At 38.3% G+C, this 24886-nt stretch overlaps 1 protein-coding gene across 1 annotated transcript in view; it reads left to right on the top strand.

Annotated features, from left to right (window-relative positions):
• Nucleotides 1–24594, top strand: part of spon1b (spondin 1b) — a 49463-nt gene extending 24869 nt beyond the window's left edge. The window contains exons 7-16 of the mRNA XM_057330207.1: nucleotides 9666–9730; nucleotides 13570–13771; nucleotides 14764–14904; nucleotides 15553–15628; nucleotides 15922–16107; nucleotides 19197–19370; nucleotides 20716–20883; nucleotides 21207–21371; nucleotides 21742–22005; nucleotides 23396–24594. Coding sequence (XP_057186190.1) covers nucleotides 9666–9730; nucleotides 13570–13771; nucleotides 14764–14904; nucleotides 15553–15628; nucleotides 15922–16107; nucleotides 19197–19370; nucleotides 20716–20883; nucleotides 21207–21371; nucleotides 21742–22005; nucleotides 23396–23559 — 1605 coding nt within the window. The 3' untranslated portion in view covers nucleotides 23560–24594. The remainder of the gene's footprint in view (nucleotides 1–9665; nucleotides 9731–13569; nucleotides 13772–14763; nucleotides 14905–15552; nucleotides 15629–15921; nucleotides 16108–19196; nucleotides 19371–20715; nucleotides 20884–21206; nucleotides 21372–21741; nucleotides 22006–23395) is intronic.
• The last annotated feature ends 292 nt before the right edge of the window (nucleotides 24595–24886 follow it).

The raw sequence follows: 24886 nt of genomic DNA on the forward strand, positions 1-24886 counted from the left end.
TTTTTAAGCTTGGTTGATAGAACCTATAATGGAGGTTCCCAAAAGCTCCCAAAGTAAAAATGAAGAAAAGTAGATTTAGGCCAGAAAAACAATTCTGATTGTTACAGTTCATTTCATCTCCACACAGGGCCTATTCCAAGAAGATAACAAGCAATTAAAGCTTTGAATATTGTTAGAAAGAAGGCTAATCTGGATACCTGCGATCCATTAAATTTAATGAGCTTTTTGGCGCTCGTAACAGGATTTCAAATCGATCTTTCGATGTCAAAAGATTGATTTTGGAAGCAAGCCAACTTTTTGCTTGGTAATTATTAAATAACTTATTGGAACTACATTTGTACTCTCCATCCACCTTTACCATGTCCAAATCTAAATAACATGAATTCCAGTGCGTTCTAGTGTTGCAGATGTCCTTCTGAGCAAGATTGTCATAACTCTTCAAGCTTGCTTTGGTCAGCGGGTCGATTTCTTTGCCAGGTCTGTTCCCTTCGCTGGCTGGAGGTCGGAAACTAATTACAGACCACAGGGCTGAGAAAAGTCGACTCATTTTCTTTCACCTCTTGATTGGTGGTAGCACTTTGGCAGCTGGTACAGCAATGAAAGAAGAATACGGTTTTGCCGTAATTGATTTGTCAAATGCACTCCTCCCATGAACAAGCACAAAAACATGCTTTCAAGTGCACAACAGTACAATAAAAGTAAGCCTGGAATAGCTTTCGACGTCTAATAGACCAATTACGTTACGTAACACAATGACATGCGTGCAGATGTGCCAACCGAGATGCGAAACTGGTTACTTTTAAAAGTGTAAAGATTTTAAGGTGGCGGCTGCCCAATTAGCAAGGGGTAGGTGTCTGAATTCTTGCCACCTGGTCTTGAACTTTTCATTACGATGCACAAATTAGAGCCGAGGATTGTGTTGCCAAGCTACATGGTAGCATCAGCAGCCATTCCCATTTTTGTTTGTCTAATTGGATCGAGTCAAAGTACAAGAGCTAATGTTGGAACAGTGGCTGGATTTCAAGTGATACATGCTTTTGTGTCTTGAATGCATAATAGGGTGTAATAGAGAGAACAGTGGATCTGCCGTTGTGGAGTCAATTTGAGCTCTATTGTCGTCCTAAACATATTATCATAGTGCTTTGTTTAATTACCAATCTGTCGAAAATTTATTTGAACCACAACACAAATAAAAGTGGGATGAATAATTGTGAGGTTCAATTTGGGTTCAATTTCTGTGATCTGAATACAAATGGAAGCAGAAACTGCTTTTATGCTTCTTTGCAACTCATCACTCACACAAAAACCTCTTTTAGTGCCCCAAAACTATACAGACAGAAAAGGGTTTCACCACTAAGCGTTTTTCCTAATGTATCATTACATCAGGTCAGTACATTATACGGCCGTATAAACTTAGATTTGCATTCTAATGTTAGTTTCATTAAATTAATGAATGCACTGAAGAACGTTTTTGCTCTCATTTTGGTCTTTTAATGTTTGTAGAGTTATGTGACATTTAATTATTGATGTTTCTTCTAAAATGGATATAAAAATAGAAGACAAATGATGTTAACATTTAGTTCAGAAGTTTAGAGATTAATGTTTGTAAGATCTGATTTTGGAAGAATTTGACTTCATATTGTTTGGTTGCATATGTTGGTATCGTGGCAGATCTAGGTTGTTGAAAATCTGAGAATTAGTGTTCACTGGTTGAAGAAGGTTTTTTTCTCATTACTCGTTTCTTCATCGTGGTTGATGGTTTGATAAGAATCCAACATTTTACAAAAGCCCAGATAAATGAAAAGTTCAATAAACACTTTACAAATGTTTACGGGCAATTACACAAATTGGGCAACTCAATCTCAGTCGATGTCAATGAACTAGAAAATTGTTTAATTACCCCCCCCCCCAAAAAAAATGTAATTACTCATCTAGCATAAAGGAGTAAAATTGTGTCTTTAGTATTGTTCCTGAAGCTCAACTTGTAGAGCCTGAACAATGCCAAGGTCACAGTCAGGGTTGCCAGATTTGAGTAACCACATCAGCCCAATAGCCCTATCCCAAATAGCTTATATAAAATACATATTTTCAAGTCACTGTACCTCTTTTTGAAATGCATGTATAGTAGTAGCCCAATTCTGTGAAAAAACCTGGCAACACTGTTGCCAAATGCATAAATGTATCTCTTTCATCTACTATAGCTCAGGTTCTGTGAATAATGGTAACGTGTGTGATCATAGTGATAAACGTTAAACGTGAGATTTGATTATGAAAGTAATCTAATGACACGAAATGAAATTTATCACATTTAAGTGTGATTAATATCTAGATAATCACTTTTTGCAATGACTGTTTAGCGTTTCTGTAACTCAATAGGTAGTAGTGCATTGCGTTAACGGTGCAAAAGTCATGGCTTCGATCCCTAGGGAAGACAGATGCTCATAAAATGTGTACCGTGTAACACCCTCTAAGTTGATGTGGATAAAAGCCTCTGCCAAATGTCGAAGTTTAAAATCTGCCAAAATATTCATTCAGTCAATATTAATATAGGCTGTACTTTTTGATTCACTTGATTAAATATTCGTTACCTTATGTAATTCATATGAATAATATAAATAAAAATACCTGATTGACAGTTCTAGTTATTACAGAAAAAAAAATCAGGTTTGTTATATAATTGTCCTGTTTTCTTGATTTAGAAGTGCTATCGAATTGACACAAATCCGTAAGGCAGTCTTTATACTGTACGAGAGAGAAAGGCTGAATGTTATCTCATTCCCCCTTTCTAGCGTTTCCAGGGATTACATTAAAGCTTGGATGGGGCTCCCGTAAGAGTTAGTTATTATTAGCTCGGATTCCTCTCTGCGTTTTAGCTATATTACCATAAACACAGTCAACCGCTCTTCCACTGTAATGGCAGCAACAAAGGCCTCCCAACCCTGGATGCAATTATGAGCTCCTTTTGATGTTGCAATCTCGAGCTTGATAAAAAGGCACCATCAAGCTTTGTTTTCATTCGTTTGATCTGAACCAGTGGTGTGTTGCTTGCTATCCCTTTCATGTCAGAATTATTAATTGTGTCTTCACCTGTATGTAAATGACCTGCTGTTATTGTTACTGTGTGTTCTGATTTAGAGATTTTTAGGAGAAATGGAGGGTCGGGAAGAGGGTTTGATCATGATCAACCATGACGTTATAGTGACATACACTGTACTTCATAGAGTGGTGAAGAAACAGTAGTGAGATGTGAAATGCCATATTGCAGTTTGAATCACAAACATATGAACCAGAAAAACATGGATTGTTAAGAAAGTCTCCAGAAATATCTGGAGTTTTGGACTTAAATGCTTCCTACAGTTCATCACGATTTAACATCACATTTTTATTTCTCACATTCAGTTCCTTACAGTGTGAGAAAGTAATATCGATTTACTCTGATCTCAGTTTTTAAAGTTTCATAAGTCATTAACCAGCAAAGTTAAGAAAAATAGTATTCTCATGAAACTTTTCTCTACTTTTGAACAATTCTAGATCTGTTGTGGAATACCGTAAATGAGCCCTGGTGTAATGGGCTTGAAAGAACGGTGGGCTTTTTGAACTATAGTGTGAATAGGGCACATTTCAACAGATCCAGACTTAAGATTGTGAATTTGTGAACAACAGCATTTGGGGATTTAGAGTACATGGACTTGTTGAGCATGACCAATTAAAACTAATGCCTTGCAAAACAAGATCATAATAGCATACATTTGTAGGAAGATGTAGAAAGAAGTGTAGAAAAAAGACTAAATTACATAAAAATATCAGTTAGATACTCTAAGTTTGTGGATTTATGGAGGCTGTTTGTTTTTTGTAAAAACTCCTAAACTAGCTTTTGGACACAGTGGAACATCATATTATGAGACATAAAGAATTACTCTGCTAAAAACCATATAAGGCTCGAAAGCGATGTCACACCATGCGAAAATAAAATATGACGCGACCACCCGCTAGAGCCTTGAAGAGCGACTCGGTGTTAGTTTTGACTGACACCTCTCTCAGAACAACTCAATTACAGCCGGCGCACAGCACTCGCTCCGGCGGCCGCTGATAGACACGTCCTGCGGGAACCGCGGTCACGGCGGCGCGGAGCACAATAGTCCGGACAAGGTCAAGATTACAGATGGTTCCAAACTAAATGGCAACACAAAAGCCCGGTAATGTACTAGGACTCTTGAAAGATTATTATGAGAGGGGTTATGATCAAGGCTATTGGGTGATAAGGGGCACTGATTCAGAAAGAGCCGGTATAGATTGGAAAAAGGAGAGCGTTGTAGAGCGTTGACAGTTGATGTTTGCCAAATGGGTGGCCCTTAAAGGAACAGTTCACCCAAAATGAAAATTCTGTCTTCATTTACTCTCCCTCGAGTTGTTCCAAATCTGTATAAATGTCTTTGTTCTGGTGAACGCAGAGAAAGATATTTGGAAGAATGCTTGTAACCAACAGTTCTTGGCCACCATTGACTACCATAATAGGAAAAATTGCTTTATACATTTCTTTGTTCTGTTGAACACAAAAGAAGAAATTTTGAAGAATGTAGGAAAGTAAACAGTTCTGGGGCACTTTTGACTATACCAGTGTCATTTTTCCTACTATGGCAGTCAATGGTGGCCGAGAACTGTTTTGTTACAAGCATTCTTCCAAATATATTTCTCTGCATTCGACAGAACAAAGAAATTTATACAGGTTTGAAACAACTCGAGGGTGAGTAAATGATGACAGAATTTTCATTTTGGGTGAACTGTCCCTTTAAGAAAGCTGAAGTCATATTAACAAGAAAAGACAAGTAAAGTTTTCACAGCGGTGAGCCTAAAGGCAGTATGCAAGGGAAATCTTTGTCTTCGTCATTCGTCTTTCCAAATATTTCTGTGAACGGCCCGAAAAATAGACAAAAAAGACCTGTTTGTGGTTGCTGTTCCTTAAAAATAGCTTTAAAAACACTGTAAAGAGCAATTAGACTGCAACTCCTCAGCAGCGTGTCAGCAAATGAGTCAAATTCCAACTGAAATACAAAATGCTGAACAACTAAAATTGTGTTTTAGGTCCTTGTTAATACACAGTCATGAGGCCTGAATTCATACTGTATTTTTGGATCTATATGGCTGTGTATATCCGATGAGCTGTCCATTTGAGTTGTATACACTCTGGTCAGTCACACTATGCGCACATACGTTTTTTTGAAGCCTGCAGAAATAGAGAGGCTTGACTGACCTTCCCCGAGGCTTCTCTCTTGTAGTCCGACAGCCCCTCTCTGAGACCCTATGGGTTCTCAGCAGTCACACTTCTTTTTCTGTCATCCTTTGTTCTTCTTCTCCTCTGGCTCAGTCGGTCCCTCTGGTGATTTGGTCAGGGTCAGTTTGGTGCGCCAGTCTGTGAAGTATAAAACCAGTTTTTTAGAAACCGCAACCAGGGACCCCGAGTGACATAGTTCTTATTTGCTGCACAGCGAGGATGGCCTACAAGCAAACTCTCTGTGTGTGCGTGTGTTTGTGTGTGTGTGTGTGTTTGTATGTATGTGTGCGTGTGTGTGTGAGAGAAAACACTTACATGAAAGTCAACAGTTTCTTTTCTCCTTCTGTGGATCACAAAAAGAATGTTGGTAACCGAACAATGGCACCCATTGACTTGCATTGGTTTTGCGTACATACAGTAGAAGCGAATGGGTACCGATGTCGTTCGGTTACCAACATACTTCTTTTATACGTCATATATCTTCTTTTGTGTTCTTCAGAAGAAAGAAAGTCATACAGGTTTGAAATGACAAGAGAGTGAGTAAAAATGACACAATTTTCATTTTTGGGTAAACTATCCATATAAATGAATAGAATTGTCATTAGTATTCATAAAGTACCCCAGACATCTGCATCCACACAGCGTGGCCAGATGCGAGTGACCCGTGCGTGAATGTGAGACCCCGAGAGACTATCCGAAGAACTGAGAGTCAGTTTGCGACCGACACACCAAAGCATCACCATAAGTGCACTTGACTGAAGGTGATAAAAGTTGAAACTGATACAGACGTGTTCTTTATAAAAGCCTTCAGAGAGCTGCCGAGTCTCTCAAAGGTTAAAAAACTGCCAGTCAGCCATGAACAAAATGTCTTTCTGTTTTTTCCAGGCTTCTAGGGTACATCCCTTTTTAAAACCCTCAAGGAGGTCAAAGCGTTTCAGGCGTATTTTGTGTCTGGCCTGCGTATTATTATTTCTCACCACATTTGATGGTAACGTTCGAAACGTTGGACAGTTTTTGTCCTTCAGTGTCTAGTTTGAAAAGGATTCACTTTCAAATTCCACTCTCTTGGTGTCTTGCTAAGTATACTTGATGAAGCCCCAGAATCAAAAGTAGGAAGGTCCTTATTTATCCCTGTTTTAAGCTGAATTTTCTTCTGGTTAAAACTTCAGGGCCGGCTTGCATCGCAGTCAAGATGGACCATAAATTAGCATCCTCAAGCATGTGCGAGACCATCTGCCTCTGCGAAACATATTCATCAATTTGGCCAATTAGCTGATTAATTGCTTTATTACGGCGAGACAGCTGTGCGTTTCAATGCGCCAATGCCAACAACACCCGAATTAAGTCTCGAGACTTGGGGCTTAAGTCCTAGTTTTTGTTCGGTAGCACCTGTTATCGAATTCCTGTAACAAAGCGAATCTATTGTTGCACGTGTCGACAGATATAGAGCACAAATGCTGGACAATATGTCTCTGTTGTTGACCCGTGTGGCACGTGTGTGCTATTTTTTAGGATAAATGCAGTAACAGCAAGTTTACTTTTAGTTGTGTGAACTTGACCTTTAAATGCTGACTGTGTTTGAACTACTAAGTATACGTCGATTCTCTTTGAGTTAATATCATTCACGCAACCCATTAAGAATGTACAAACTCGCTTTGTGTGTCTGTCTGATGTTGGACGGCAAACTGTGATCGCAGTTAGTTTTTCTCACTTAGCTCCTCATCAAAAGAGCGTTTGCCACCAGCATGTTAATTTTTCAGCAGTAGTCATTGTGTGAGGAGGTTGTGTCCGGACACTTTTAGTGTCAGGACTCTCTGCACCAAATATCTTTTGCCAGACAGTTTTAGGTTAGTTAGTGGTGTCAAAAATCCCTCACACAAAATCAGAAGTTTTCCCCAAAGATTTAACAATAAGTTAATTATTATGTTAATAAGTATTTATTGCATGTATTAATAATTAATTATTAATTGTATGTATTAAGTAAGGGATAATGTACAGGCAGCCGGTTGTTATCGCAGAAATAAGGCCACACTTGTATCACACTGAAGGGGCTTATTTCGCGATAACAGACGGCTGATTGTACATTATCCCGCTTATTACACGGCTACTTGCCACATGAGAAAAAAACTGGACATAAAATGTGAATTTGAAATATTCAAAATAGCTCAGTTTTACCGAATGCAGACCTTCCGCGAGGAAAAGATGTTTTGTTTCGGTTTTAAAGTAAGAAACGACATTCAAACGTCACGAACAGGCACATTGGTTTAATCATTTGTAAATATAATGTCATATATGTTATTAAAAGACATATTTATAATTTATTTTTGTGTAATATTAAACTGCCCCTCTCAAAATGATTTGCAGCATCCAGGTTACAGGGTGTTATTAGTTTTGAGCGGTTGTTATTTGAAAATAACAACCCTTGGAATGTCGCGACTGGCCAGTCAGAATCAAGCATTCAAATGAGCCGTGTAATAATAGGTTATAACTTATAGTTGATAAGTATTGTACGTTGGAATTGATTGTATGTAATGAACTGTACACATAAGGCCAAAAAAATTTGACACCCTTGTTGAAGAATAAATAAAGTACAAAAGAAAAAATGTTGCAATGCGAGGTTGTTAGATTTACATTTCTAAAACAATGTATTTATTTAAATGAGAATTAAAATGATACACTTTTAGGTTATGGATGGTATCCATAGTTAATGTGATGAACTACAGTACTGTGCAAATTTATCCAAGTGTATTTAAATAAAGTATATAAAAATCATATTTAATATAAACTTTGGAAATGTAAATGCAAACCGTAAGATCATAATATGGCATAATATTAATACCGAATAGTCTTTATTTATTTTTATATATCGCCTTCTGAAACCTCGGGATGTCCAAATTCACAGTTTTTCAGGAAATGCAAATAACACTTTTTAAATGATTCAATAAATTAATACTTAAATAGTTGACAAGCACTTTTTAATACTTTTTATTGGTTGCATATTTGCAACACCGAGTGACAAATAAAAACTATTTTATTTATTGGTCGATTCATGTTTTTTTTATAATTTATTATGATTAAGATGCACCAATATATTGGCCAATAACCGTTAACGGTCGATTAAAGCAATTTTTCACACTATCGGCCGTATGTCCTGTCAATCAAAAGAGGACAGAAAATTGAAATGAATTTGTGCTCTGTATATTGAAGATAGTAACAAACATCACCAGTTTGATGTTCAATATTAATAGTCATTATATGAATTAATGTCTTTCAGTAAGTTAAGAAATATAAAATAATCTTCAGAATCGGTAGCGGCGGATATCACTCTGAATAATCGGCAATCGGTATCGGTGGAAAAACGTAGTATCGTGCATCTCTTAATATAATAAACAATAAAGCTGCTTTGCAACAATGAAAATTGTGAAAAGCACTATGTAAATAAAATTGAATTGAATAATGTGCTTCAGTCACATTGACGTTTGTTGCCTGTATGGGAGATGAGGGTTTGTATCTGACCATGCTGCATGTCTCCTGACCCTGATCCCCTTATTCTTTTGCCCATAATTTTCAATAAAATGCCAAAATCTTCTAAATGCCCCCTTTAGCCTTATTTATTTTTTCCCTTAATAGGATAATTATACATACATTATAAAGAAGCAGATGATCAAAAACGCTTAATGGTCACTTTGGGACAAATGGCACACTTAGTGAGATTTCCCCTTGACTCTCAGGCCTCTAAGCATACATCTGATTTTAAATCAAGTTCTGGCACACAGTGCATTATCATGCCGAGGTCTATATAATGAATAGATACGCCGCTCCATTATGCTAGAGTATCGTGCCCGACGCTGTCAGCTGGAACAGGTGTGCCAGTTTTCTCAGCTTGTCTGAATGTTTGAACACATCATCAACCACTTCTTTAAGCTTTTAATCTTGTGTTGAGATTAGCGCAGTGTAAGCCCCCAGCATATCCTGATGAATAAGTTATCGCTCTGTCTGTCTGTTTCTCTGCCCTTGCTCTCATTTTCATACCGTTCCTTATCTATTTCTGGCCTCGATTTGTCAGTTTTTGATTGTTCTTTAATGGTGTTTTTTTTGTTGCTAAATATATGGGATAAAACTCAGTATGGTCTTTGTCTCTGTTGGATTTAGGTGTGACATCATAAAAATTATGGATACATTATTAATTTATTGAAAATGGGAAAATAAAAGAATTCTTTAACACAAAAAAACAACGAAAGCAAGAAATTCAAGAGTTTAAAGAAAGAAAGAAATGTTTTATAGTAGTGAAGCTAGAACAGCTAAAATTCTTGTTGTTTTATTTTACTCACTATATATAGAATGCAAAAATCTAAAACTTGTTATTCTGTTTTTGTTTGTCTGTTTTTCTTAGGGTGATGATGTGATGACAGTTATCAAAACTAAAGCCCAGTGGCCTGCCTGGCAACCTCTTAATATGTAAGTCAACTTCTACACCAAGGTCATAGGTTTTATTCCCATAGCATGCATACTGATGTTTAGCATATATCCAAGTCACTTTAGATAAAAGTATCAAAGGCCACGTTTACACAAGATTTTCCTTTGCGTTTTTGAAAAGTTTCACGTACACATGTCAGCGTTATCAAAACGGTCTGCAATTACACGGATCCAGTAAAACGGATAAACAACAAACGCTGTAGTATGCACGCCAGGCCAGTGGATGGCGATGTTGTTGTGTAAAGAAACAGGACGTGCCCTTGCACATACACATGCACAGTTAAACGCCCTTTTCACAATGACGTCACTTAACTTCCGCCTTTTTGCAAAGCAGTGTATCATAACATCCGTCTTGCAACAAACAAGAAGAACAAGAAGAAGAAGGACTTCCGTTTTGCCATCGAATTTAACAACAGTGAGAAAAAAAACTGACAGAACACGTATTCAAGTACTTATCCTAGCACCTTCGCTAATACAAAAAGAAAACAAAACACTTACCTTCATAATCAAACAGGTATTGTTCAACGAAGAATTTGTATCCTTTCTCTAGCTTTGATCTTGTCCTTAGCGAAAATTTGTCTGCAAGACGTTGTACATCATCTAGACGTATTTGTGGCAGATGTGCAAGCCACTTGGTAAACTCCATTCTGAGGCGCTAGTGGAAGTAACTTCTTCTTCTTGAGTTTTACTGGCGGTTGGCAAATCAGCTTATAGGTGCATTACCGCCACCTTATGAACTGGAGTGCTAGCGGAAGTAATGATACACTGCTTCGCGGCAGAATGGAAGATTTGTGACGTCATGTGAAAAGGGCTAATTAAGCCAAAAGTGCTTTTTAATACCGTTGGTCGACATATATGTGTGTTTAAAGTCTGGCGAATGTAAATAGTGTCTTATTTGTACAGCAAATCCACATTTTGCTGGGGAAACGTTAATACATAGTCGAGCAGCGAGAGCTCACAGTACGGGAAGCCGCCATATTGTTTTGGCTGTACTCGCGCAACTGAGCGCGTAATACGTATGCGCGTGATGTCATCGTTTTCCGACAGTTCCGTCTTTCAGTTTACATGGAAACGAAAACGGCGTCGCTTTGAGACCCGTTTTCAAAAGTTTGCATTTCCAGTCCCCTAAAACGCCGTTTCCGTGTAAACGGACAGCCAAAACGCAAACATTTTTTTTGCGTTTTCAAGTATACTGAATGAGTTCTATCTTCTTATGAAATGCCATTTCAAGGGAAGACTCTGCCTCATGGTAACTTAAATAAAATAAAAAATAGCACCCAATTGTGTATGATCTTGCCTCATGAAAAACTCATCATACCTCCAGAAAATGGTATTTCTCTTGTATATAAGTTTTCAAATGCTTTAATAGTCCATTCTCACCTGGGTGATCATTTTTTCTGTGGAAAACAACAAGAGCCGTGTTCAGAAAAAATTGTCTTTAGCACCTGCTGGGTATGTAGATGTTTCTTTTCCACTCACTAATGAGGCGGTTAATATTTTATGTGCGCTTTTGTTTAGCAATGGTTTTCGTTTTTTTGATGAGAGAAGCATTTTCCCCGTGGCGTTTCTGCGATTGAGGTTAATGGCCTTCCTCAAGCTCCAATACATCAGGACATTCACTTGACCTATTTTAACATCAGATTGTCAATTACCACAACCAATTTACCCCCTGAAAAGGAGAAGGTATTCTCATTATTTCTACCCACAAGTCAAGTGTATAAGCATTTGAACTTTATGCGTTGCATATGGTTTTAAACCAAAACTTGAAAAGGTCACATTGGTTTCAACATGGTTTACAGGCCCTATGCAAATACAACTTTTGTCTGCAGAACACAAAAGATATTTTGAGGAACGTTAGTAACCAGACAACCCCCCCATTGACTTCCATTGTTTGAACACAAAACCACAGTGACATTTCTCAAAATACCTTCACCTTCACCTAAAGTGTCAGGTTATAGGTTTTGAATGACAAGACAAAGAATTTATATTTTTGGGTAACCCTTTATCCAGGCTGTACAGTATGTGCCTATTACTCTTACAGAACACAAGAGATAGTTGTGTATATTTTCCAATAATTACAACAATTCATCTGATGATGATCAAATTATAGAGAAGCACATTATAATCTGTCATTGCACAGGCTGTGCAATGTACTTCTGACATTTTAAAAAGCTGATTCGGTTTCTGCAGAAGTGGATCGATGCTTAACAGTAATATTGTCAGATAGTCTGCTGCGTCCTCCGCTACCTACAGTAGCACTCACAACTGGGAAATCGTTCCATGCAAATTACATTAAACACAAATTTCAGGGACGTGTTTGCGCTGTTACCTGATTTGCATAATTGTTTTAGCGAGTCAGCGGCTAAAACAACGCAGATAGCGTTTATAAATAAACAACGTATGTTATCGGCACGCTCAATTCATTCTTAATCAGCGTAAGAATTTCACATTATTCGTAACTTCAGTTTGAACACACAGAGAGGGAGGCCGTACTAGCAGCTGTTTTTATGGTTTTGGAGCTTATCTCTCTTGCCTCTCTCTCTCTCTCTCTCTCTCTCTCTCCTGATCTTAAGTGTGTGCTGTGAGAGTCATAGAGTGCTGGTTTCATGAATATTTAATACGTGTTAATCAATAGATCCGAGCAGTAACGTTTTATTCTCACAGGCTGCTCGGCTCAAATGGCAACAGTTGGTTTGGTGATGGTTTGTTTATCAGAGCAATTAGTTCGATTAGTTACCATCTGCACAGACTTACAGAATTGATCCTTAGCACATAGCCTAATACGAGGATTCTTGTAAATGGTTGTACGTGTGTTTAAGGCCTTAAAAGTCAAAACATGAAATCAGAATTGGCCCTGTTTACGTCGATGTTTGTCCTTGGTCCTTTTTGAAAGTGCACTTTTTATTCCAAAGAATGCTTTCTTTTGTGATCTATCACAAAAATTAAATAACTCATTTCGGATGACATCATCTAGGTCGTGCAAGTGGGTAAAATTTGAACGTTTAAGATATTGGTTTAGGCTACCATTAGGTAATGCATTATTTGTGAAATTGTGAAAGTTAATGCAGAAATGTAATGCTGGTTTATGTTGTAGTTTAAAGGAATAGTTCACCTTCAAAATGAAAATGCTGCTATCGTTTACTTACCCTGTTGTCAATTTAAACCTGTGTGATTTTCTTTCTTCTGCAAAACACAAAGAAGATACTTTGAAAAGTTGATAACCAAGAACCGTTGGTCCCTATTCACTTTTATTGTATGGACACAAAACCAATGCAAGTCAATGGGGACCAACAGTTTTCTGTTAGCAACATTTTTCAGAATATCTTCTTTTGTGTTCTGCCGAAGAAAAAAGTCAATACAGGTTTGAAATGACAAGAGGACATCTAAATAATGACCGAATTTTCATTTTGAATATGAACGATTCCTTTCCTGCAATAATAGCAAATAATAATCGGAAGAAGTAAATGTTAACATTTCATGAGGGCCGGATGCTTCCCATGATGAACTTGACCCTTAGCTTGCATGTCCCGTAAGTGGATTCTTCTGGTGATTTTAGGAGGAAAGTTGTCAGAAATCACCGTGATCATGCATTCTGGAATAGGTCCAGTCTGAATAAAATTAAGCCCCGCCCCCCATTTGTTTTCCATTTAATATTCCGTTTGACTCAAAAATGTGCGTTATACTGAAGTAATAGGGGTTTTGACTGCTGTTTGATGATGAGATGACTTGATTTCATTTTTCACTTCACACATTTTCCCTTTTATTCATTGTTTTGAAGTATCCAAACATCTCAAATATTCTCTGTGCTCTGCTTCTCTCAGACGGTCTGCGCCCTCAGCGGAGTTCTCAGTGGACCGATCCCGTCATCTCATGTCATTCTTGACCATGCTGGGCCCCAGTCCCGACTGGAATGTGGGATTGTCTGGGGAGGACCTCTGCACCAAAGACTGCGGCTGGGTCCAGAAACTGGCAAAGGACCTGGTGCCGTGGGACGCTGGGACTGACAGCGGGGTCACATATGAGGTCAGCTTTCACAGACAGATGAAATCATACCATTTCAAGCATTCTAAGAGAACTTAAGAGAGTGCAGTACTGTACACTTCACATGTTGATTCATATTCAACTATATTTAGGTACATAATTGTGCAGAATTTTCTCTAAAATCAGTGCAGGAAGTGCTCAAAATATTCTAATGATTCCATCTGGACCCATACTCAGTTTTTTCTGTTTTTCGTGAAAAATCCAAGCCTGCACTTAAAATAATAGAGAAAAATGCAAACATAATTCCCTAGCTTTAACTTTTTTTGTCAATAGCATCTTCATATTTACACAAGAGCCAGACTGAACAGTTTTAGGTCTTTGCAGGATAAACATCCAAAAGGTTGAAGTGGAAACAGTGCGCCACCTGCTGCCCCCTGCTGGCACACGATGGCACTGACAGACACAAGTGTTAAAGATGAAATTCTGTCATAATTTACTGTCATTTCAAACCTGTATGACTTTCTTTCTTTCGCAGAACACAAAAAATATATTTTGAAGAATGTTGTTAACTGGCACCCATTCACTTGCACTGGTTTTGTGTCCATACAATAGATGCTGCTGTTCGGTTACTAAATTTCTTCAAAATATCTTCTTTCATAAAAAAAGAAAGAAAGTCATACAGGTTTGAAATGACATGACGGTGAGTAAATGTTGAAAGAATTTTCATTTTGGAGTGAACTATCGCTTTAAGTTCTTGAAATCTTTAGAAGTTTTACTTACAGTAGTTTATCCAAGCAGTTGGAGCAGCAGTTGGCGTTTGTTTTCTCTGAAGGCATCTGAGTGGAACGTGAGTAAGTGTCAGGTGACTCTCAAAACACACAGGCAGGAAACACAGCCATAAATCACTCATAAAAGGAAAGTTAGTGAATAAATGATGCATATGGAGATGAAAGGTGCGGAGCTCTGGCAGATGGCATCCAAAAGTCACACACTCTCTTTCTCTCTCTGTCTGCTTTATGTCTGTTGTATTTTAGTCTCCCAATAAACCCAGTAATCCTCAGGAGCGCATCCGGCCCCTCACCAGTTTGGATCATCCACAAAGCCCCTTTTACGACCCATCTGGTGGCCCCATCTCCCCTTTGGCCCGAGTGGTGGTGGAGAGAATTGCGAGAAAGGTGATTTTTTAAAAGCAGTCATGTTTTCTTATTGTAGTGCCTGCACTGATGTTCCTTATGAAATGCAAATCTATTAGGATCCTATAAGTAGGCACTCATAAAAATCCAATTACATTAATTTGATGTCACTTTAATTAGGCACGCATTAACATCTATTCTGCATTCTGCGACTGAATGGGACAAATGTATTTGGTACATTTGGTACGAACAGCTGCGTTGTTTAATATAGTGTCGGACCCAGAATGGCTAAGTGAAAAAAGCACATTTGCTAAACTAAAACAAATGTTCACAAAAATATGCGAAGGCGAACATTCAAGTTCAGCAGCGTCTGTTATCTTTCAGATGACAGTGTTTGGAATCGCGAGACGTTTCGAGTCGAAAACACTCCATTGTGCAACCTGGAATGATCGAAAATTCGCAATATTCCACACCAGGTGTTTCATCTCTAGCTCACAGCTGGGAAGAATCTCATCTAAGGGCTTTTGAGAAAGAGAAAAGCGTGGGATTGCCTCTTGCCAGCTAGTTTACAATCATTTGCCGTCTGAGATTCGTTTTTTTTGCACGAGGCTTAGCGTGATAGTGATCAGATGGCAAATGGTGGATCTTATCAGCGGCTGTGATGTTGAACCTTGTTCATCCAATCTGCAGGGAGAACAGTGCAACACCGTCCCCGACACCATAGACGATATCGTCGCTGATATCGCTCAGGAGGAGAAGGAGGAAGGTGAGTATGGCAACGCTATCTTATCCAATTTGTGGCACCTCATTTAAAAACATAGCCACCGGACGGTTTAATGAACAAGGCGGCCGGCGGTTATCTTAGTAAACCTCCAAATGTCCCTTCTGTCATGGTCAAGTCAAACAACGAGAGGAACAGAAGAACAGTGCTTCAATTATGTTCACAGCGCTAGATAATTAGCTTTAGTTTTGACTTTAAAGAGCACAAAAATGAAGACATCATCTTAAAAAAAAGAAAGACATGCGGTTTTCTCTAACAAGCACCGTCCACTTCCACAGGAGACAATACTCCTGACACGTGCATCTACTCCAACTGGTCTCCGTGGTCGGCTTGCAGCTCGTCCACCTGCGATAAAGGTCGGAGGATGAGGCAGAGGATGCTAAAAGCCCAGCTGGACCCCAACATGCCCTGCCTGCACACACAGGACTTTGAGCCCTGCATGGGGCCCGGCTGCAGCGAGGAGGGTGAGAAAGATATCGCTGCTCTTCCTGCTCAAAACGCAGAAACACGTGTGAGAGGATTTTTAGACGGAAGCGGGTCGATAGTCTTGTTAACGCTGTAACGTAAAGAAATGCAGGGCTGTTTTCAAGGTTAAGAAAACCTTACCCGAACTCAAACTGTTGAGTTTTATGCCCGCAATCTGCTCAGGCAGACCAAGGTATCGATTCGCTCGATGTGGAGGTAGATGCTGTAAACTATAACCATAAACAATAAATTGTGGTTTAGCGTTTAAGAGAATCAATATGACATTTGCACTTTGGTTGCTCGGCCGTTTGGGTCGAAGTGTGAAATCTTGCAAAGTTAAACCTTGAATGTTTTTCCGTTGGGTGTTGGGCATATATTCTTTACGTTCGTTTATCGATGCAACTATTAGGAAATCAAAATTGATGGCATTTTGCCATTATTAAACCACAAAAAGGTTGTGATTTAATGGAACAAATATAGTCTACATGCGCTGCATGCCCAGTATTGAGAGCTTTGGATAATTTGTTTATTCGTTTTTGTCGTTCAAATGGAAAAACGAATAAAACAATCACATGTTCACACCCTACTCATGAACACAAAACCAAATATCATAACTGTTGTTGGCTTGTTTTGATTTTATTTATAGACCACTTTGCAAGATGTAAACTCTAGTCCAGAAGCACTTCCGGTTTTATTTGTTTTTTATTATTTTTATTTTTTTGTCTTACATGTACAATTCAATCTTTAAGATTGTCTTTAAGACAAAAGATGTTTAAAGGTTTGTGTTGTTTTAAAGAAGTGAAACAGGAAGTTCTTCTTTTCCAACGTTAAACTTCATGTTGTTGTGTCATCCAAAATGTTCTATATATATTTTATATTATACATAATACATATATATATATATATATATAATTAAATTAATATAAGTCTACATAAAATTAAATACATTATACAATATATATACAGTGAGGGAAATAAGTATTTGATCCCCTGCTGATTTTGTAAGTTTGCCTACTTACAAACAAATGAAGGGTCTATAATTCTTATGGTGGGTTTATTTTAACTGATAGACACAGAATATTAAAAAAAATCAGGGGGAAAAAATGTTATATAAAGGTTATAAATTGATTTGCATTTCAGTCAGTGAAATAAGTATTTGATCCCCAAGCAAAACATAACTTTGTACTTTGTGGAGAAACCCTTGTTGGCAAGCACAGAGGTCAGACATTTCTGATAGTTGGTCACCAGGTTTGCACATGTGTCCGGATANTACATTATACAATATATATATACGTGTGTGTGTGGACATGTTTTTATATCCCGGTGGGGACCTAAACCTGAATGCACACCAACACATGGGGACCAAAATTGAGGTCCCCATGGGCAAAAAAGCTTATAAATTGTACAGAACAATATTTTTTAAAAATCTAAAAATGAAAAAAGTTTTCTATGATCTTTAGGTTTAGGGGATAAAATATACAGTTTGTACAGTATAAAAAACATTACGCCTATGGACTGTCCCCACAGAGATAGTAAACCAGACATGTGTGTGTGTGTGTGTGTGTGTGTTCATGTTTGTATATCCCGGTGGGGACCTAAACCTGAATACACACCAACACATGGGGACTCGTGTCACCGTGGGGACCAAAATTGAGGTCCCCAGGGGCAAAAAAGCTTATAAATTGTACAGAACAATATTTTTTACAAATCTAAAAATGCAAAAAGTGTTCTATGATCTTTAGGTTTAGGGTTAGGGGATAGAATATACAGTTTGTACAGTATAAAAACATTACGCCTATGGACTGTCCCCATGGCGATAGTCAACCAAAGCGTGTGTGTGCATGCGTGTGTGCCTGTGTGTGTGTGTGTGTGTGTGTGTGTGTGTGTGTGTGTGTGTGTGTGTGTGTGCGTGCGTGCGTGTGCGTGCGTGTGTGTGCTGCAGGGTTTTAAGAAAATGTGATAAAAACAAAACAAAAAATTTGGTTTTGTTTTGAGATTTCTTTTTTCATGTTTATGAGTAGGGTGTAATTTGTGATAACAGTTCATTCTTTTTATATAATAACAAGATAATAACAAATAAATCAATCATCCAAAGGTACACAGCTCATTCAGTTTGGTCTTTAGTCTACTAAACAAAATCCATTATGACAAAAATAGAGGTTCTGCTTCAGTTTTCCACCAAAACAAAGGTATTTTCAAGAGATTAACCTTTTTTAAAACACTTTAAAAGTGTCCTTTTAATTTTACAGTGTCACGTGTTCATATTAGGGTTTAAATCTCAAAATTGTCAAAATAATCTCCTTACAATTATTTAACCAAATCGAGCGGCACTAACATCAGTGATGTTTTCTGATTCTGTCTGGCTTGCCGTCTACGTTTTGTCTTTAACGTCTACTCTGTCTTTTAACGCACCCCCGCCTGCCCATCCATCTTCTTCACTCTCCACCTCTTTATCGTCTGATCTGTCCGTTTCTCCATGTTCAGTCTTCATTCTGTCAACTCCGACGGGAGGCTTGTAAAGACGTCGAGAGCCGTGTCTCGCCAGTCGCCACCACCCGTCATTGATTAATAGAACCCGCATAGCTTCACATTTGCTTCACGCAGACTCTTCTTTAGTTTTTAATTAATGGGCCGTTTAAGGCTCGCATTGATTGATAATCCACCAGCCGGCTGACAGGCCGACACTGGGGCCTCTGGGGACCCCGGCAGGGCCACGTTTATTTACAGCTCTTATTAATGATTCACTTAGTTCTGCTTTATTAGCGCCCGGTGCCGCTCCCATACGGGGTCTGCGATTCTGAACGGGAGACAAATCTATGAAGAGTTACCCCGAGTTCATCCATCCAGTCTGATAACAAATCTATTTACACGCTCTGTCGTAGAGATCATTAGAAAGACTGAGGTGAGATAAGCCTGGATCGGTCAATTTCAAACGAATCTGTCAGCATTTTATAAGGGGTGAGAGGAAGAAAATATGAAGGATGAAATGCAAAGAGCCATTTGAAAGTTTGGTCACACCTACTCATTCTTACTATGTGTGCTACATTTTGTGTCATACCTCATTAGCATACGATTGCGTTCTGTCCAGGAGAGGCGTCCACATGTATGATGTCAGAGTGGATCAGCTGGTCTCCGTGCAGCGCCTCGTGCGGCATGGGCATGCGGTCCAGAGAGAGATATGTCAAACAGTTCCCAGAGGACGGCTCCAGCTGTACACTGCCCACCGAAGAGACTGAAAAGTGTGTGGTCAACGAAGAGTGCTGTAAGTTACATATGAGTGACACAGTAGTCGCCATTTTATATTTACTCAAGTAAAATGGTCACATGTTTTTCATGGCAAGTATTCAGGACAGAGTGACACCTGTTTGTGAACACAATTGTCAATCCCAAACATAGAGTGTGACGGACTAAAATCAGTTCATTAGTCACAGTTGAAAGATGTAATTGGTTTCAGTTCAGTTGTTGGATTACATGTCAAAGTTTATTTGTAGTACACAGCAGTAGGGAATAGCATGACAGGCTATGCTTGTCTGATTCACAAATCATTTAACATTTCATTGCATAACAAAATTTACATTTATTCATTTAGCAAGATGCTTTTATACAAAACGACTTGTAACTAAAGCCACGGTCACACTTGACTCGTTCCATTGACTTCCATTCATACGCATGCAAATGCGTCAGACCGGAAACGCAAGCCCATCTGAAGATATTTCGCTACGTAGCAAAATTCAAGTTTGGTGAACTCTGACCTGCGAATTTGAGTCACGTGAGTGAAGATCAAAACATCACAGCTTGACCTCTTGGTACAGAAATGTAAAAGATGGAGGAATCGCTCCAGCCCATTTTCGCAGCACCGTCTGAGCATATTTCGCATGCTCCAAGTCAAGTCTGACCGCGGCATAATAGGGGATTTAACATTCTCTCAATTAATACTAAAAAAAAAAATGATACTATAATACTATAAAATAAAAATGTTGGAGCCTATAAAATTCATAAATGTTAAATATATCTGTACTACACAAGTACTTTTTGACTACAAAAGATTATGAATATTAAATCATTTATTCCAGGAATATTAGATACTTGTGGGGGATATATTTTGAAAAATGTCCTTTCAATAGAGCTCAACCAACTTGTGAGGACATATTAAGTGTTTATACACTAGACAAAATGACTACATTATAAAGCATCTTTTTACTCCAAAACATTTAATAAATGCATGTGTTTTTCTTTAATACTGAAGTACATTAAAAAATGTTGTACTTTCGTACTTTTTAAGTATTTTACTTGAGTAAAAATACGAAAGTTTTTGAATGTTCTTCAGTATTAAAGGTAAAAGAATTGTGTGATGTATGTATGCTTTATAATATGTTGAATATAGTGAAGTAAAAATCACTCTGATAAAATACAGATACTTGAAAAAAGTACCTGAGTAGAGTAAAAAAGCTTATGTAATTGCATCTAACTAATTCACAAATTTTGTGTTAATTTGATACAGGTTTGTGTGTTTATTAGGAGATAACATCCTTAGTCTGGTGTGAATACAGTTGAAGTGTATGAGCCATCCTCACTGATACTCTACGTGTGTGTGTTGTGTGTTCTAGCGGGCAGCAGCTGTGTGGTCACAGAGTGGGGCGAGTGGGAACCGTGCAGCGTGAGCTGTGGGTTGGGAATGAGAAGAAGAGAGCGCATGATGAAGATGGAAGCCTCAGATGGCTCGCCCTGCCTCGCACAGCTAGCGGAGGTTGAGAAGTGCATGATGCCTGACTGCAGTAAGTATGCAACCACAAAATGTCAAAGCATCCAACTCAAGCCAACAACTCTCTCATGGGCAGAAAAGCACCGCTTCACCAAACTTAATTCATTACTAGAATCTCCTACAGGACTTGACTGGTTGTTGATTTGTGATTAGATTTGCTTGTCACTTGACCGGCTTTCTGAACCACAGAATGTATATAAGCAGCACAGCAAATGTAGGATCTACGGCAAATCTGCGATGTATTAGTATGCATTAGGTAGATAAAGAATTGAAATATTTTGTTTGAAAATATTACAAATATTTGCAGGTAGGACTTTATTAATTCTCTGTGTGTAGATGCTGTGGTGTGTATGCTGTCTCCATGGTCTGAATGGAGCGAGTGCAGCGTGTCTTGCGGTATGGGCATGCGTTCCCGTCAGCGGATGCTGAAGACGCCCGTGGAGCCCAGTCTGTGCCCAGATGAGCTCGAGCAGGTTGAAAAGTGTATGCTTCCTGAATGCCGTAAGTAACTTTGAAGACTTTTTTAATTTGACGTCTGTTGTTTTTATACTATTCAAATTATATGATTCAGATTTCTCAAAACTCAGAAGCATCTCTTTCGACTCATCCAAGCAAGTTTGTATTAAATTGGCCTTACAAGGATTTAAATTAGAACGACAAGTGGAATTTACTGAATTAAAAATTGAAGTTTAACACGTAGTAGAATTTTAAAAAAAGAGGTGTTCCTTAAACTTGGTCCCTGACATAATTTATCAAATATAATGAAATTTTGATAACATTAAATTTCAGTTTTTATAGGGTACTCGTTTTATAAGGCCTTAACAACCTTCAAACATTTGTAATTCATTTTCTCCCATCATGCCCCCTCCAGCCACAGACTGCATGCTGTCAGAATGGTCATCTTGGTCCGAGTGTAATAAGTCCTGCGGGAAGGGTCACATGATCCGCTCACGGATGGTCAAGCTGGAGCCTCAGTTTGGGGGCATGCCGTGCCCGGAGACGGTCCAGAGGAAGAAGTGTAAGATCCGCAAGTGCACGAAAGGTTCCCGAGCCAGCGACAAAAAGAAGAGACAGGAAGTTTCGGCGAGGAAACAAGTCAAGCAGAGACGAGATTCCGTGGCGGAGGAGAGCACAGGTCCGAAATGATTTACTGTTCAGTCATTGCTTAGCTGGGTTTAGAACTCCATTAACAGATTTACAGGGTTGATGCTATTTGCACATCGTTTCGAATCAATTTTCAATGACTAAAATCAAGCCACACCCTACATTTCTGCATTCTTGTACACAAAGAAGATCATAAATATACAGCCGCAGAAACAAATTAAGAGACCATTTTAAATCTTTTTACGTTTTTCTGAATTTACTATTTATAGGAATGTGTTCAGGTAAAATCATCATTTTTGTTTCATTCTGTGAACAATATTTCTCCTAAATTTCAAATAAAATATTGTTTCTATTTGCATTTATTTGCAGAGAATGAAAAGGTGATAATAACAGAAAAGATGCTCTGTATTTTTTCAGACCTCAAATACGGCAAAGAAAACAAGTTCATATTTACTTTTAAGCTATTCATCAGTAAATTAGTATTTAGGAAAAGTTCAAAATTTTTTATATGATAACCTGGATTTTTATCACAGTTTTCACGTGTCTTGTCATGCTGCAGTCTTTCACATTGCTGTTGGATGTCACTCCTGAGGTTTGATTTTGTTGAAATTTAACAGATACTGGACTGGAATGGCCACGATAAATCTAGGAATGCTGATTAAATGAAAATTTGGAATGGTCTCTTACTTTTCCACGGCTGTAATTTTATATTCACATTAACGGCATCCTTTTACCGGAATGTCGCGTTATTTTCATATAGCTCTCTTGACTGTCATTATGCCATATTTGTTTGTTTATTGTACACAAAAAATGTCTTTATTATTTCCGTCACCCACAAAGACCCATTGATCAAATTGTTCTCCTAAACTCCTTGTAAATCCTCCTTATTGCTCCTACTTGAAGCAATCAATACAGCATATCCTCAGACACTCGCTGAGAGAGGGCATCTCTCTCTCTCTCTCTTACACACACACACATACACTGTATTGTCAGCGTATGATGAAGTGATTCAGTACGGTCACAGATGGCATCACATTGAATGTTCTAGACTTATTGTACAAGGAAGTCTTTCTGGTCTTGCTACACCTTCCTCACCATTTGTCTGACATGGTCACAGAACACACACATACACTCATACATCAGCTTTAACTGCGCAGTCTCCCTTCAGCCGTGGAGGACATTGGATAATCTTAATCTCGGTCTTCTTAACATTTGATCTTGGTTTCCACCTTCTTGAAAGGAACTGATTTAATATCTGCCAACAGATTAAATGTCATGGAAGCACCTTTTCTGAATGAATGCTTTGAGTTCAATAGAAGTGAACTGATTGTGTCTTTTATCACCTTAATGTTTCACATTTTGGCTGTAAACCTCATGGTTTCAAGAAACCCCTTTAATTTCCATTTTCTCTTTTCCCACAGCCTGTCCGATGGCCAGATGGAGCAACTGGACGAGATGTACCAAGCCCTGCGGCGGGGGAATCCAAGAGCGCACGTTGATTTTGCCGAAGAAGGCTAAAGGCTCAGAGTACAACCACTGCAAAAACTTAAAGGAGAACCGCGCTTGCAACGTGCACCCGTGCTAAAATTGACTCTGTATTACTGTAATACACACCATGTCATAGTCACAGTGTCTCATCTTATCAAGAGGCTGAATGGAGCGGAAATAGTGTAGTTTTAACCCAGTGTTTCCAGCAGAGGGGGCTGGCGAGAGTGTGTGTTCCACAGTTAGAGCTTGTAGGATTTTAGAAGTACACAATGTGGACCAGGCCTGTTATCCGTGATAGTTTTAGTTGCCTTTTTAGTGGGCGTATATACTGTATAATGTATAACCAACACTTTTCAGTACAACTTCACAATCTTACACTTAAAACATCAGTGTACACTTCTTTTTTTTTAACAGTAATTGCCGTTCAATCATTAGAGGTCAAAACAGATGCAATACACATACAGTACAAATAAAGGTAGCATTTTTTGATGGAAAAACTTGCATCCAAAAAGCCTTGAACTTTTGCGAGCCAATGCAATAGCGGTGTATAAGGGAGGAAATGTTCTATTGGACCCGTTTCGGTCAAAAACAGACACATTTCGCCACCTGTATTGAGCGATATCAAGGTGGGTCACCCACAATCGATGCCCACTTGATTTGTACAGTAAGCATTTGGTGAAGATGGGGTGATTTTTGTTGTCAGCTGTGCAATTGGAACACCATGTGTGGTTTTGACTGAACATCCGGTTTAAGCATTGGCCTACGGAACTATAAAGCACAGTTGATCATAACCATTTCATTTCTCTTTGTTTTATTTTATAAATCGTGGTATATTTACAGAGTTTAAAATAGATTTGTGACTTTTTATCGCATTGTTAGATGTATAATAGGCTAATGTAATAAATATTAACTGATCTATAGGAATAAAAGGCCTTTGAATTAGACACTTTATTACGTTTACTGTGGAATTTTTATATATTCAGCTTCAGAAAGCCTTGCCAAAGTCATGTGTGGATTTGAATCCATTTTTTCACGTTTCTCTCTCACTTGTTTTCTTTCTGTACCACTCATTCCTTCCTCTACAATATTCTACTATTTTGGAATAAATCTTCTTTACAATAAAAGTTTATGTGACTACGTTTTGGATTGATTAATGCATATTTTTCAATGTATGAGGCAACCTACAGTTCTTAAAGATGGATACGTTGTTGGTGCACCACACGTTAAAAAGCTTATTTATTTTATATTTATTTATTTATTCTATTCATTTTTTTTATATGCGTTGTGTTGCCAGTTAAACTAGAACAGTAATTACTTTCTGTACCCACTAGGTGGAGACAGTGAATTGTGTTAGGTGCAGGTGTACAGTGCAGTCAAAACTTGTTTTAGTTGCAACACTGTTGTTTAATTATACATTTTAAATG

This window comes from Triplophysa rosa, linkage group LG3 (assembly GCF_024868665.1).
Source record: "Triplophysa rosa linkage group LG3, Trosa_1v2, whole genome shotgun sequence".
Taxonomy (NCBI): domain Eukaryota; kingdom Metazoa; phylum Chordata; class Actinopteri; order Cypriniformes; family Nemacheilidae; genus Triplophysa; species Triplophysa rosa.